This window comes from Chanodichthys erythropterus, chromosome 19 (genome assembly GCF_024489055.1).
Source record: "Chanodichthys erythropterus isolate Z2021 chromosome 19, ASM2448905v1, whole genome shotgun sequence".
Classification (NCBI taxonomy): domain Eukaryota; kingdom Metazoa; phylum Chordata; class Actinopteri; order Cypriniformes; family Xenocyprididae; genus Chanodichthys; species Chanodichthys erythropterus.
In genome coordinates, this window is record NC_090239.1 from 9,955,168 (window position 1) to 9,971,575 (window position 16,408).

A 16,408-nucleotide genomic window follows, 5' to 3' on the forward strand; every position below is an offset into this window, starting at 1 on the left:
TCTTTCTCTTTTATGATTTGCTGAAAAGAGCAGGAATGTGAGACCTAGTGTCTGAACCACATGATAAAAGTTGTGGTAGAAGAACCAGACTATGCATGTCTTTGATGCTTTGTGTAATTCCCATGTGGACGTTCACTTGACGGATAAATATACAGTATTACCAAATAAAATATTAAACTACATCAGCCTGTGCCATTGTATTTGTAAGTCTGAGTATTTATACATATGTGTATTTCTGAAATATTTCATCATAAACTAATATAATTGAATATAATTCATAATTAAATACATTTAGAGTAATTAAATATATATTTAGCAGTGGTGCGCGCACGCACATACATACACACAAACAAACCAACTACAACAACAAAGGTACAACAGTTGTTTTGTTGAATGATGTTGTGGAAACGTGGAAGCATTTTCTGGTGGCCTTATAGTATGTTTTTGCCCATCAGGGTGAAAATTTGACAAGTTCTGCATATTTACCTTTACAAATCTTTGATCCGAGACTGCCCTCATGTGGCAGGAATGAATAGTGAGCAGAAAGCCCTAGCTAAAATAAACAAGGTCCACTTTGGTTCAACTCCACAGACTGGGGGTTTATTTCGACAGCTGTCTGTTTATTTTATCATCTTATGATGAAAACAAGTACATAACTCAGATAGTTCACAGTGAGGGCAGGATTTTTTATTTTCTTTCAAATTTAAGGCACACTTACTGCAAAATGTTCTTTAAAACTGATGTTTAATACTCTTCTTTCCCCCACTTTATGCTCTTAACTGGTATTTCAAACATAAATGTTTAGAATTTGACTGTATATTCCTGAACGTCTGACAGTTTAATAAAACCCTGATAAAATAACTTCACTGATGGCTTTAGAGGGTGTTAAAGCGCTGAACTTTTAAAATAAACTTTTCCTGAGAGATGTAAATGATAGAGTTTGGCATCAGAGGAAAACAGTTCTCAGCCATTACAATCTGTTCCCGATTATTCAGGTCATATACAACAGGAACAGATGATAGAGCAACTGGATCAGATTTATCCAATGTCCATAAACTCTCTGTAACTCATCTATACAAATCAAACTGAATCTTTGCAGCAGTCCAGGACAAATGTAAAAAAAAAAAACCTGTCCATAAATTATGGTTTGGTGCAGAAAAACTTTCCTTCTGTGTCATGAAACAAAACCTCAAATCATAAAGCTTCTTTTTAACAACTTCTTTAGCCAAAAAAAAAGCTTCTAATTGGCCGATGGTTCAAACATCCAGTTTGGATTGGGACAGTCTGATTGGCTGGCTCTCACAGGCCCTTGTTGAAGTAGACGTAACTGACACGGTCCCCGTATTGAGAAATGATGGACTCTCTGAGCTCAGGTTCCAGCTTGGTAACAGCCATAGAACTGCAAATCAATGTGCAAATAACTGATTAGTCTGGTATGGCTCAGAGACCACAGTTACTGTGATAACATCCGAATGAAGCTGCCTAGACAAAGATAATGGATGAAGCAGCTACAAAAAAAGTTGCAAAAAATTGTGAATCTGTGAAGCTGCAAAATGATCTGCACTAATCACTTCTGGTAATTCAAACTGCCTTATAATCAAGCTAATAGGACAGTGGTGAGTATATACAGTACAGTCCAAAAGTTTGGAACCACTAAGATTTTTAATGTTTTTAAAAGAAGTTTGGTCTGCTCACCAAGGCTACATTTATTTAATTAAAAATACAGTAAAAACAGTAATATTGTGAAATATTATTACAATTTAATATAACTGTTTTCTATTTGAAGATATTTCACAAAGTAATTTATTCCTGTGATGCAAAGCTGAATTTTCAGCATCGTTACTCCAGTCTTCAGTGTCACATGATCCTTCAGAAATCATTCTAATATGCTGATTTGCTGCTCAAGAAACATTTATGATTATTTTCAATGTTGAAAACAGTTGTGTACTTTTTTTTTTTTTCAGGATTCCTTGATGAATAGAAAGTTCAAAAGAACAGCATTTATCTGAAATACAAAGCTTCTGTAGCATTATACACTACCGTTCAAAAGTTTGGGGTCAGTAAGAATTTTTATTTTTTTTTTAAAGAAATTAAAGAAATTAATACTTTTATTCAGCAAGGATGCATTAAATCAATCAAAAGTGTCAGTAGAGACATTTATAATGTTACAAAAGATTAGATTTCAGATAAACACTGTTCTTTTGAACTTTCTATTCATCAAATAATCCTGAAAAAAATATTGTACACAAATATTTTGTACAATCGTACACATTAAATGTTTCTTGAGCAGCAGATCAAGGATTTCTGAAGGATCATGTGACACTGAAGACTGGAGTAATGATGCTGAAAATTCAGCTTTGCATCACAGGAATAAATTACTTTGTAAAATATATTCAAATAGAAAACAGTTATTTTAAATTGTAATAATATTTCACAATATTAATGTTTTTACTGTATTTTTAATTAAATAAATGTAGCCTTGGTGAGCAGACGAAACTTCTTTTAAAAACATTAAAAATCTTAGTGGTTCCAAACTTTTGGACTGTACTGTATATTAAAAAATTCCAAAGGTTTGGGTTCAGTATGACATTAATACTTTCATTCAATAAGTATGCGTTAAAATTATTTAAAGTGACAGAAAATTTATATCTATTTTATATTTGAAGAGCTGCTTTAAAGAAATACTATCCCTTTAAAAAAAAAGAAAAAAAAAAAAAGATGCTTTATATGCACACTTTACCATCTTTGAGGAAACAGTGAACACGCTGCAGGCACCATGAAGATGAGACTGAAACAGAGAAAGGCATGTTGTCATTTCTTCTACTGAAATAAGATCTCATATATTTGGCATATCAATCGTTGCTATTTTTCATAATAAGAAATGTGATCACTTACAACACGCCAACCATCATGACTTGCAGTGGCCCATGAAGAAATGTGATTTTCTGCAACAGATTTAAAAACACAAGATGTTTTATATAAAAAAATCATTCATCTACAGCTAGGGTTTTTATAGCCTTTACAGACCCCAGAATGCCAATATAAAATAATGAATGATAACAAATAGCAAGATTATCTTAGTAACAATTTATAATATTTTTATTTGAAAACATTATTATGCTACTTAATACCCAACAAATCATTGGCTAATGTTTATTCAAATAGTTAATTAAACTCTCTGGATCTACAGTAACATTTGTAACAATCACGGACCTGTATGCACTGATGATAACTGACTGTTATATGAGAGCAACTCAAAAGTAATCTTTTTTGAGGGCTGAGAGAGAGTGAATTTATAACAGAAACACATGCAGATCGTAAACTGGCTATTTTATTGCTTCTCCATTCCATTGCGTGCTCCTTGGACACAAAACACCATGAGACTCACCTGCATGAATCTGTATTTTTCCAGCCTCTGCATTATAATGGGGAGTATGACTGAAAAGAACAAAGAAAACGGCTCAGGATTCAACATTGAGCGGTGGGTGAGGGCTGGTTTATTTTAGCACTGAGATCTGATAACACTGGCCAAACTCTCTGCACTTACTCATGCCTGGCGCTGCCATGGTAACTCGAGAGATGACCACCTGTGTGATGCCCTTGACAGCTGCTTTCTATGACAAACACAGACAGTATACAGTGTTTATTCAGTAACTTAAGAACAGAGAAATGCTTATACTAATGTAGAAAAACATCTGATCATTTAACTGATTATTAGAATCACTAAACACATTAGAATCTGTTTAAACAGATGGTTCTGCTCAGAAGTTTACATACTCAGGCATGTATGACGCAATGGCTATAAATTAAAATAATGATAATAAATATAAATTATAACTTATAATAAAGCATTAAGGACATGATGTAAAAACTATGTAGATGTTTAGATGGACATCTGTATAATTTCTGTTATTCATTTTCCATTTAATCTTCTATGCGGCTTCTTCAGGGCAGTGCTAAATAAAGAACAAAATGTCTTATGATATATCATTTTCTAAAAATGATAAACTTCTTACATATTCTACAAGGGGAATGTAAAGAACAGAAATGTAACTACTTTAATCTCATGCTGTAAGTTCATATTAATAATAATAATAATTATTATTTGTTACATTTATAATAGCACTTTTCTCATCAACCACCACCAATGTGCAGCATCCACCTGGATGATGCAACGGCAACCATATTGTACCAGAACGCCCACCACACACCAGCTTTATGGTGGAGATGAGAGAGTGATGAAGCCAATCAGTATATATGGGGATGATTAGGAGGTCATGATGATGGACAGAGGCCAATAGGCAATTTTGGCCAGGATGCCTGGGTTACACCCCGATTCCCAATCCCCACTGGGATTTTTAATGATCGCAGAGAGTCCGTTTAAAGGGTTAGTTCACCCAAAAATGAAAATTCTGTTATTAATTACTCACCCTCATGTCGTTCCACACCCGTAAGACCTTCGTTCATCTTCAGAACACAAATGAAGATATTTTTGATGAAATCCGATGGCTCAGTGAGGCCTCTATTGCCAGCAATGTCAGCGAACCTCTCAAGATCCAGAAAGGTACTAAAAACATATTTAAATCAGTTCATGTGACTACATTGGTCCAACCTTAATATTACAAAGCGACGAGAATACTTTTTGTGCACCAAAAAACTAAATAACGGCTTTTCAACGATATCTAGTGATGGCCGATTTCAAAACACTGTTTCGAAGCTTTACAAATCTTTTGTTTCAAAACAGTTGTTCGGAGCGCCAAAGTCATTGTCATGATTTCAGCAGTTTGATATGCGATCCAAATCACTGATTCAAAACAAAAGATTCATAAAGCTTCGGAGCAGTGTTTTGAAATCAGCCATCACTAGATATTGTTGAAAAGTCGTTATTTTGTTTTGTTTTTTTGTGCACAAAAAGTATTCTCGTCGCTTTATAATATTAATATTGAACCACTGTACTCACATGAACTGTTTTAAATATGTTTTTAGTACCTTTCTGGATCTTGATAGGTTCAGTGGCATTGCTGTCTATGAACGAAGGTCTTATGGGTGTAGAACAACATAAGGGTGAGTAATAAATGACATTATTTTCATTTTTGGGTGAACTAAACCTTTAACCTTAGTATAACATCTCATCCAAAGGAAGGTGCTTTTTTACAGTATAGTTTCCCTATCACTATACTGGGGCATTAGGACCCACACAAAACACAGGGTGAGCACCCCCTGCTGGCCTCACTAACACCTCTTCCAACAGAAGCCTAGTTTTCCCAGGAGGTCTCTCATCTAGGTACTGATCAGGCTCAAGTTCAACCCTGCTAAGCTTCAGTGGGCAACCAGGCGAGAGCTGCAGAGTCCCTCACCCTTGAGTGGCCCAGTTTATTTCCATCTTCATCGGTCACAGCAATGCCGCTCAAAATCTCCCTATATAGGAAAGAATAAACCTGAATATACTAATATCTAGACATGTGAACCTACTGAGTAAGACCCACCAAAACTGATAGAAGTAGAAAAAGAGGGTCTCACTGTTGTCTCATCATTGGAATGTTCACACAGTTAGCAGCGGCAACGGCAGCGAACGGCACCCAGCGGGCCACCAGCGGAGGAGCTTTCTGAGGAAATAAAGGTTAAAGATGCTAAATAAGAAATGGATGATGTATAACCACTGCAGATACGACTGTTATATAATACCAACTTTATCATCTCTACACTGGTTACCTATTAAAGGGTTAGTTCACCCAAAAATGAAAATTCTGTCATTTATTATTCACCCTCATGCTGTTCCACACCCGTAAGACCTTTGTTAATCTATAGAACACAAATTAAGATATTTTAGTTGAAATCCGATGGCTCTGTGAGGCCTCCATAGGGAGTAATGACACTTCCTCTTTCAAGATCCAATAATGTACTAAAAAAATATTTAAATCAGTTCATGTGAGTACAGTGGTTCAATATTAAAATTATGAAGCGACGAGAATATTTTTGGAGCACCAAAAAAAACAAAATAACAACTTATTTAGTGATGGCCGATTTAAAAACACTGCTTCAGGAAGATTCGGAGCATAAATGAATCAGTGTTTCGAATCATGATTCAGATCGCGTGTCAAACTGCCAACGGCTGAAATCACGTGACTTTGGCGCTCCGAACAGCAGCTTCGATACACCGATTCATTTGTGCACAGAAGCTTCCTGAAGCAGTGTTTTGAAATCGGCCACAAAAAAACAAAACAAAATAACGACTTTTCAACAATATCTAGTGATGGCTGATTTCAAAACACTGCTTCGAAGCTTTATGAATCTTTTGTTTTGAATCAGTGATTTGGATCGCGTATCAAACTGCTGAAATCACGTGACTTTGGCGCTCTGAACAACTGTTTTGAAACAAAAGATTTGTAAAGCTTCGAAACAGTGTTTTGAAATCGGCCATCACTAGATATCGTTGAAAAGCCGTTATTTTGTTTTTTTGGCGCTCCAAAAATATTCTCGTCGCTTTATAATATTAATATTGAACCACTGTACTCACATGAACTGATTTAAATATGTTTTTAGTACATTAATGGATCTTGAGAGAGGAAATGTCATTGCTCCCTATGGAGGCCTCACGGAGCCATCGGATTTCAACTAAAATATCTTCATTTGTGTTCTGAAGATTAACGAAGATCTTACAGATGTGGAACAACATGAGGGTAAGTAATAAATGACAGAATTTTCATTTTTTGGGTGAACTAACCCATTAAGTTCTGTGTCAATTATAAAGTATTGCTACTGACCTATAGGGCCATAAATGGTCTTCTATCTTCTATCACCCTACAATCCATCATGCTCTTTAAGATCACAAAGGATATCTAAGGACATCCAAGTGCACTAACATAAGGAGAGCATTTTCATATTTGGCTCCTAAACTCTGGAACAGCCTTCCTGATAATGTTTGTGGCTCAGACTTACTCGCCCAGTATAAGTCTTGATTAAAGATGCATCTCTTTTGCAAAGCATTTATATAATGCATTTCATAACCTTGTACTCCAGTTATATCAGATGCAAATGACTATCTTTGGTTAATGTTATGAACAGCAGCTACGCTAATTATTCTCCATTTGCTTTTCTGTTTTATCTCGGGATGCCCATCCCAAGGTGACTAGAAAGTACATCAGCTCCTGTTTGGATCCAGCTTCTTACGAAGACTTCAGATGCCTCAACACCTGTGAAGAGATGACCCTAACCCAAGTAAGTGTATATATAAGGCTGAATAATACCTTTGTGTAGAGGTTCAGCCCCACTGCAGTGGCCAGCGCTGTGCTTGTTGCCGTCACATAAGCTACTCCAATCTGCCTGGGCAGAGAAGATGCACACAACACAACCAAACCCCATATTTGTTACTGAAGCTTATCTGCTATTTGAAGCTCCTTCCCAGACATCTGTTAATGAATCACTAGGTATGATGGCACAGTCACTTTTTAAGTGGTATACACTCTGCATACCTACTATATATCCTTCTTATAAGAGAGTAAAGTTCATGGAAAGAAAGAAGTCAAAGGAACTTACTTTGGTGTGATGGGGGAGGCAGCATTGCGATTGGTGTAGTTGACCAGAGCGTTGAAAGACTGGTTAACCCACTGCCAGAACACTACTGCAGGAACTGTCCTACATGACCATAACAAAATAATTGGTTGTTATAATATATGATGCATAAAGTTTAAGTCTTGATTAAAGATGCATCACATATGCATTCCTTTATTATTATAAATAATAATAAAGGAATAATTTTAAAAAACAATACTGTTACCTGTAAAACTGAAGCATGAACCCTGTGATGGCCATACCCCCAGGCACCTGAAATGACATTCTCCCTATCAGGTTCATCCTGTCACCCGTGTCGGGGTGAAATGCAGAGTCATACAGCTTCTTGGCATAATGTAGCTGCTCCTCGGTTGTGCCTGGAGGAATAGAGCCAGCTCTGAGGGAGAGAGGAAGTGACAGAAAGTAAGAAACAGAAAGAAAAGCAGAGAGATCACCTCATCAAATCAGTCTGTTTCTTCACCTGCAGCTCTCCACTAACACTTTGGCTTCATCTAGTCTGGAGTCAGGTAGCAGAGCAGTGCGGCAGTCAGTGATGTTGAAAAAGTGTTTGAGACGGCCCATGAATGTGGATTGATCCCAGCGTGGGGCGTCGATATCAAAGCCCTTCAGAGCATCCATGGTTCTCTCTCCCCTTCCAAAGAGCCTGGAGGAAGAACAAAAAACAGAACAGAACAGAAAACAATATTCAATACATCAGTGGTTTTCAGTTCCAGTCCACAGAGAACAGATCAAACTCAGATCTAGGGAACAAAACAAACATGACATTTTGGATAAAAATCAGGTAAATCGTCCTAAAGTCGTCCTAAAGCTTGTTATATTCTTTAGTTTCTAACTGGTTTATCTCCAAATGCTATGAAAAAGCCAAAAATCATAGCTCTCACGGTGAGGCCAGCTATGTAAACAGAAGTATGGATATCAGGCAAAACAGACCAGGGCCTTGACCAATAATCTTGACTAGTGATATCAAAAGCTGGACTCTTGAGAGTCTGACCACCTTATAAGTCAAAATCAATGAAGTTTCCAAGTAATTGAGAATACTATAAATATCATTACACTGAAACATCAACTGTGCTTTGCATTAAATAAGTAACATATGCATACTGTAATGTATGTATTACAAACATATCAAAATTAAAGCAATGCATGAGCAAAAAAGGTGATCAGTTTTGACATTTGTAACATCATTATTTACTGCATTGAAAGCACAAGTGCACAAAAGGCAATGCACAATACAAGCAGACAAACACTAATGGGTCCAAACTTGTCAAGACAATTTTCAGTCTGGTAATGTGTCTCCTTAGTGGTTTAACCTGATTCGCTGGGTATTTTACCACTTAAATGTTTAAAACATACACTGTGATTAAAATAAAATATCACCAAACTATGCACAACTATACCAACTAGGTTAGTATGTTACCAACAAGTTTAAAGGAAAGCAGACCTTTTCATGTCATTTCTAAAGTGGCTTTTAAAACATATTTCTCAAACATTAAGAAGTTTTCATTTTCATAAAACCAGTCCTGCATTAAAATGACATTAGAAGCATGCAAAATATGCATTAGAAAGCAGTAAAAACATTGTAAGTTGTCCAGCAGCTTGCATCATGTACACCGTACACAAGCACCCGGATTTGCGCTGTCAACTAGACAAAACTAGACAAAAACACAAATATCAAATATGCCACATTAAAATACCTGTATAAAGCGACTGGATACTCTTGTTTATATCTCGTGGCGCTGCAGCAGTAGTAAAAACCAATGAAGTGAGTTAAACACTGTGATGATGTGGGCTTGCAACAGTAGACGAGCACGTGGCATTCTACCTTCCAATCACTGAAGAGAAGAATCTCCCTCCCCTTACACAAGTGATAGGAAGTCAGGCTCATTTCCGCGAATCGGTTCCTTCGAACGGTTCATTTCATTCAGCTGTTTCGAAGACAACGGATTCAGTTATTTTTGTACGTCATGAAATTGTATGCTCTAAAAAGCATACAGATTTTGCTATTACGTTTTATTAATGTAATTTCATGCATCTCAGTTCCGTTTTGAAGCACAGTTCACTCCAAATGCTCATAACAAATCGGACATGTCCGAAAGAGGCGATTCTCAGTTCAGTGAGTCGTTAGCTGAAATCTGAATAGATATTACGCTTACCTTTTCCCGTATATTTCCATAAACATTTTATTTATGTAGTAATAAAAGACTATAGAAATAGTAGTAGGTATGCCTGCTTTTTCGAAGCTTATAGTTGATTTGAGGGCCACTCGGAATCGGATCACTTAGTCTGATTCGTGAACGAATCGTTTAGAGCAGGTTCAACCGATTGATTGATTCATAAGACTAGTCGTATATATTTCTATACATGTACATAATCCATACTGTGGATTTGGTCACTGGTGGGGTTAGTAGTCATAATATATTTATAAAATATATTTATTTATTAAAATGTATAATTTATAACGATAATAATAGACATTAAAATTATCTTTTGCAAGTTTAAATCAGCATAGCTAATATTTTTCGTGAACTACGTCACTTCTTGGGAAAGCACGTAGGTTTTGCGTACTACGTCATCCTCTCTTCCCCTTAGTAACCCTCAGTGGCGTCTCAGGGAGGCAGAATCACAAGATGGTGAGTTAAAGCGCTTACAATAAACGATTTCTTATCTATAGACGTTTTTGTTTGAGATTCAACATTATCCTCACCGTCACATGACATAACAAATGATGAAATTCTGTCATGTTAGCCTTGTTGTCCGAAGAGAATTGTGGAATTTCTGTTATCAAGTGGGTATTAAAGATGAGCAGCGGTTCGTGGATGAGATTAGCTTGCAGGACTGTTTAGGTGTCACGACTGTTCGAGAATCGCTTAAGCATCGCATTTTACGTCTCTTTGTATTCCTATTTTCGGGGAAACGCACATCAAAATGTGTTTTCTTTAATTACACATTAACGCTTCTTTTGAAACCTACTTGTTTGTTGATGCTCGTGCGTATGACGTCATGATGCAAGCATTGCATAAACTCAAAGCATTGTATAATTTGCGTTTTTTTACTTATTTTTAGGGTTTGTTATCAATTTTACGGAAACTGAAAAGTACCCCCGACCAGGAGGTGCGGATATTGCTTCTAGGATTGGACAACGGTGGCAAGACCACCTTACTGAAACAGTTGGCATCTGAAGACATCACTCATATTACGCCAACACAGGTGATACAGTTACTGTAACTACTGCTTTCACATCTCAAAAGAAAGACAATTACATTTAAAGCATATTAAAAGTAACTGACTGGATCAGCTGTGTTTTACTACCAGATCAGGTTTAATAATAACTTTTTCTTTTTCCTGCTCTAGGGTTTCAATATCAAGAGTGTCCAATCGCAAGGATTCAAATTAAACGTTTGGGATATCGGTGGTCAGCGAAAGATCAGGCCCTACTGGAGGAACTACTTTGAGAACACAGATGTACTGGTGAGATCATCCGTCTGATTAACAGTCGTCCCACAATCCACTTTGATTCCTAATACTTGGTTAATTGGATCTTTTTGATTTCAGATTTACGTCATTGATAGTGCAGATCGCAAAAGATTTGAGGAAACGGGACAGGTGATGCTTTGTCGGTATGATTTCTTTGCTTTTCCAAAATAATTCTGCTCTCAGTCTTTAAATAAGTGGATTGATCTGCATGCAGGAGTTGGCTGAATTACTTGATGAAGAAAAGCTGAGCGGTGTCCCAGTCCTGGTCTTTGCAAATAAGCAGGACCTGCTCACAGCGGCCCCTGCGTCCGAGATAGCTGAGGGTTTGAATTTGCACACTATCAGAGACCGAGTGTGGCAGATCCAGTCCTGTTCTGCCCTCACCGGGGAAGGAGTCCAGGTCACTTTACAACACATATTGACATTTGTCAAATTTAACCATAAAACAATTTAGACTAAATGACTCAGATGTTGTGTTTCAGGATGGCATGAACTGGGTCTGCAAGAGTGTGAACGCTAAGAGGAAATAGAGCTACTGTGGTTTTCGCCCCTGGACGCGCAGAGGGAATGCAAAAGTTCATGACTTTGAAAAAACTGTCAGTAGGTACAGAAAATGAAGGCACCCTTTCAAAACTATTTAAATTCACTTTTGCCTCTTTTTATGGGTATGCTATGGTCGTGTATTCATACACTGAGTTCAAGTTAATAGTATCCTTTCTTTTAAACTCAAAATTAAGAATGTACACCCATGTGATTTCACATTATAGTCAACCATAATTTGACTTTTTGTTCTTAATTCATTCTGCCTTCATTTCTTGAGATGAATGACTTTTGTTTTTATAATAAATGTTATAGTTCTTTAGAGGAATTTGTTACTGAGACTTTTGTAGAAGTGACAGCCTTCATCGTTCAATTCAACTGCTGTCTCTTGTTAGTTCATCTAAGGTCATATCTTTAAGTGTTTGTGAGAAACACACAAAATATGATTCCTAAAATTAACAGAGATACGAATGAATTCACGGTACGCAAATTCAGAAACATCAGAATGTACTAAAGAATAGGGGACCATTGGCAGAATATGAATACATTTTTGATAATTAAATGTAAATAATGTTCAACAAAGCAAATTATTTTCTGCATATATATATATATATATATATACTGTCGAATTTTACAAATTCAGCATTTAAGGATTTCTTAGTGCTCTATACTGTAAGTGGCCTGTACAGCTGTAATCTATACACTGACGAGTACAAGAGGATGTTTGTTATCACACAACGATTATTTCTGTAGTGTCTCTGAATGTCATGTTGTGTGTGAAATTACTGAAGCATACTGAGTAAAATATGAGTTGAGTTTTATTGTCTGAATTCTTTTCGTAATCATACAATTATGTTTTTTTTATTATTTATTATTATTTTTTATTTGTAATGGAGTCACTGTACCAATGCTAATACATTAGGATATCTGTCAGACACACACCCTCACAACATATGGTGTTGACAGAGGCACAGCAGCGACTCGCCAAGACACACTTCACATACACCTACACTCACATGATATTGCTTATTAACCAATGCTATTCTGAAACCATATGGTGTGGTACTGTATGCTGTTGCACTACTAGTTAAAGGCGGCACATTTTTAAATTTTTTTAGTGTGATCTTTCAGAATACATAAATGTGGTATAGGTGGCACTATTGACCATGCTTACCATCTTAGCATTATTTTGTTTGTTCAGTTCCTGATTTTCTATTCACTTCTATTCACTTGCTTTCCAAGGGTGAACATATAACTATATATATATCTCTTTCTCATATATATAGAGTCGAACCAAAATTTATTCAGACACCTTGAACATGTCATTCATTAATACAGTTTATTCACTATAAAAAAATGGTAATAAAATATGACAAGATCTCAGAGTTTAAACTGTGTCAGAAAAAAATCTTAATTATGTCAGATAACACTTGAGCAAAACATGGTCAGGTCAAAGTGTCTGAATAATTTTTGGTCCCAAATTTTTATCAGTTATACTGGTAATCCACTATATGAAGAATTTTTGGGTATAATATGTCACAATTTATGTTATTTTGCTATCCTCACTTACATAAATTAACTAAAGTGTCTTGCACCCACTAGTAAAAAATATATATCTAGTATGAATAATTTTTGGTTTGACTGTGTGTGTGTGTGTATATATATATATTATATATATATATATATATATATTATATAATATATGTGTGTGTGTGTGTGTGTGTGTGTGTGTGTATATATATATATATATATATATATATATATATGTGTGTGTGTGTGTGTGTGTGTGTATATATATATATATATATATAATATATGTGTGTGTGTGTGTGTGTGTGTGTGTGTGTGTGTGTATATATATATATATATATATAATATATGTGTGTGTGTGTGTGTGTGTGTGTGTGTGTGTGTGTATATATATATATATATATATAATATATGTGTGTGTGTGTGTGTGTGTGTGTGTGTGTGTGTGTATATATATATATATATATATATATATGTGTGTGTGTGTGTGTGTGTGTGTGTTGCAAAATGTTGCAGCATTTCAAATAAATCTTGTTCTTTTGAACTATCCATCAAAGAATCCTGAAAAAAAACATGTGAATGAAAATCATGATTTTCAAAAAAAAAAAAAAAAAAGTATAAGATAAAAAAAGATAAGTTTCTTAAGCAGCAAATCAGCACATTAGAATGATTTCTGAAGGATCATGTGGCACTAAAAACTGAAATACTGCTGAAAATTCAGCTTTATCATCACATGAATAAATTACATTGAAAAATATTATATATACACACACACCCTCTATTTTTTTGTTATTATTTAATGTGATGTTAAAGGGATAGTTCACAAAGGAAGATATTTGGAAGAATATTTGTAACAAAGCAGATCTCGCCCCCCTTTGACTAGAAAGAATAGTAGTCAATGGGGGGCGAGATCTGCTTGGTTAGAAACATTCTTCCAAATATCTTCCTTTGTGTAGAGCAGAACAAAGAAATGTATTCAGGTTTAGAACAACTTGAGGGTGAGTAAATGATGACAGAATTTTCATTTTTGGGTGAACTATCCCTTTAATTGTTGTTTGCTGCCACATACAACAAATACATGTATGAATTAAAAACTTGGAACAAACCATGATTTCAAAGCTGCCAGTCGTCAGTACATTTTCTTTTGCATTTACATTTTTAATGGCCCAAAAGCAAGCCTTAATCTTAATTGAATCAATTCCAGTTAATTAAATCAAAATGAGTTGGTCTGAGTGCGTTTGATCTTTAATGAACAAAACAGGCTCTGTCCCTTAAAGAGAAGAATCTCATTTAGTCTCTAATGTTTGTGTAAAAAGCAGCCAATGACAAGCAGAAACATTTGTACCACTACCCTTTTCCCCCTCCTTCTACTTTGCTCAAATCTGAGTTTATTTTTTTTAGACTGAAAGGGCCGCGAGTGGCGACCGTGCTAGCTGAATAGCTAACAGCCTGTGTGCTTGAATGAGAACACACCCAACCACTCCCTCCGGTTCCTGCACTCGGCATCTTTGAGTGACATTCGCAAGCTGACACGTGCGCCCACAGTGAAACGGGCAGGCTCTATTAAGCCTGAATAAATCCTCTGCCAGCCAGCTCTTTGAGACAGGCAATTAGACAGGCCTCCATACCTCCTTCTGCATCCTAGTGTGAAGGACCCAGCCCTCATCCAGCATTCTTATCCACAGGCTTTTCCTTCCATCTGGCCCTTAGACAAGCCAAAGTAGAAAGACAGTGCCTTTTTTGAATTCTGCTTATTGAAGTGAGAGGCCCCTTTCTCTCTGATTTAAATTGGTAGTCTTGAAGTGTGGGCGTTTTTGATGGAGGCAGCCAGATATCTTCGTGATGGGTACCAAAGTTCTGGGAGAATGGATTATCATGGAGAGTAAAGCGAAATGTCAGGGAAAGGGGCATAATTAGCATTATGCTGGTCTGTTTGGTTCCTTTTAATTAAATCTGACTTCAGATAGAGACTGAAATGAAATCTGCAGTCATTCTAAGCATCGTCTTTCAGAAGAGGCCACAGTTGTTCATGAAATGCAAGCCTTTTAGGCTATGTTCAGACTGCAGGCGAATCAGATTTTTTCACAAATTAGACCTTTTTAGGCAGACCGTCTGCACTGTTAATTGCGAGTGATCAAATAAGATTTGTGTGTGCAGACATAACCAGCCTATCTGCATGGGTTGACTTGGTAAGGACTAATACGGATGCAGGAAAAATGGAGGTGCATCATCTCGCTCTCCAAGTAAGCAGAACCTCAGTACCACAGGAAAATGCAGACATTTTTGGACATACCATTTGAACACAGCATGAAAACGTCTGGCATTTCCGTCACCGTTTTGATGTTTTATGTTGTGTCACATTAAGAGTGACGCAAAAGACAGCTTGAAATCCGATTTGCATCCAGTCTGAGACGCAACAGTAATTTATAAATCAAATTCTTCCATATGTGGTTGGAATCAGATTTGGGAAAAAAAAAAAAAAAAAAAATCATATTTCATGTGTTTTTGCTGTCTAGACTTTTAAAAACCCATCTGGATAAAACTTGGATATGCAAAAAAAATTGGATGTTGCTGGCAGTCTGAACATGGCCTTAGATCAGATGTTCAAAAAGGTTATTCTAGTTTTGCAGTTTGTAGTGATTGTGACCTTGGTATAGTTCAGTTATAGCCTATATTTAGCTTTTCATTTCTGGCCATTGTATTTAGGCTTCCAAATGATAAAAGTTGTGTTCATTTGTGAAGATTATCATGGTGAACAAGAATCATAAACATTTGTTTGTCACAGCTTATTTTCTGCAATAATTCAAAAGCTAATGGAAAAATCCTATTGAGTCTTTTGGTACATTCAAATCATGTGGGGAAGATCGTATTTATGTAAGTTGAACACACATACCACCACAAAGTCGTAAATACCAGTGGGATGCTCTGGATTTTCTTTGAGCCCTGATCTTTACAGGTTTACAAGTCAGTGAGAAACATGGCGGAATACCACAATACTTATGCCGCCTTCACATGTTATCAGAAATTTCCCACTTCCCATTTCTGAAGTCGTCGAATTACGAGCTCTTTGCATTCAAGTGCTTTGTTGTTGGAGTGAACAGGAAACATGGAGGACACCAGGTTTGTTCTTGCTTATTTTGGGGAAAATCTTATTAAAGCCAAAATTATATTTAGCGTCCCATTCATTGACAACAATATCAACATTCACCGTACGATCTAGAAAGTTAGCTTGCTGACGATTCTGGAATTTCTGTCAAATACAGGCTATTTTCCCTGTACAATACACTTCAAG

The 16,408-nt window shown here is 36.2% G+C and overlaps 2 protein-coding genes across 3 annotated transcripts; one reads left to right on the top strand and one right to left on the bottom strand.

The window, feature by feature from the left end:
• Positions 1 to 564: 564 nt before the first annotated feature.
• Positions 565 to 9,381, bottom strand: sfxn2 (sideroflexin 2). Its single transcript, XM_067369274.1, has 12 exons — positions 9,267 to 9,381; positions 8,033 to 8,215; positions 7,778 to 7,948; positions 7,537 to 7,635; positions 7,248 to 7,323; positions 5,521 to 5,606; positions 5,358 to 5,418; positions 3,548 to 3,614; positions 3,389 to 3,438; positions 2,896 to 2,945; positions 2,741 to 2,788; positions 565 to 1,399 (listed from the first exon to the last, which is right to left on the bottom strand). The coding sequence occupies exons 2-12, from the start codon at positions 8,188 to 8,190 to the stop codon at positions 1,300 to 1,302; spliced, it is 966 nt and encodes a 321-aa protein (XP_067225375.1). The 5' UTR covers positions 8,191 to 8,215; positions 9,267 to 9,381; the 3' UTR covers positions 565 to 1,299.
• A 751-nt stretch (positions 9,382 to 10,132) lies between these two features.
• Positions 10,133 to 12,396, top strand: arl3b (ADP ribosylation factor like GTPase 3b). Of its 2 annotated transcripts, none has more exons than XM_067369282.1 (6): positions 10,133 to 10,202; positions 10,636 to 10,779; positions 10,924 to 11,040; positions 11,125 to 11,175; positions 11,261 to 11,446; positions 11,529 to 12,396. In XM_067369282.1, exons 1-6 carry the CDS (start codon positions 10,200 to 10,202, stop codon positions 11,574 to 11,576), a joined length of 549 nt encoding a protein of 182 aa, XP_067225383.1. In that variant the 5' UTR covers positions 10,133 to 10,199; the 3' UTR covers positions 11,577 to 12,396. The 2 variants fall into 2 exon arrangements, with proteins under 2 accessions (XP_067225383.1, XP_067225382.1); XM_067369281.1 differs by lacking the exon at positions 10,133 to 10,202 and adding an exon at positions 10,285 to 10,357.
• The last annotated feature ends 4,012 nt before the right edge of the window (positions 12,397 to 16,408 follow it).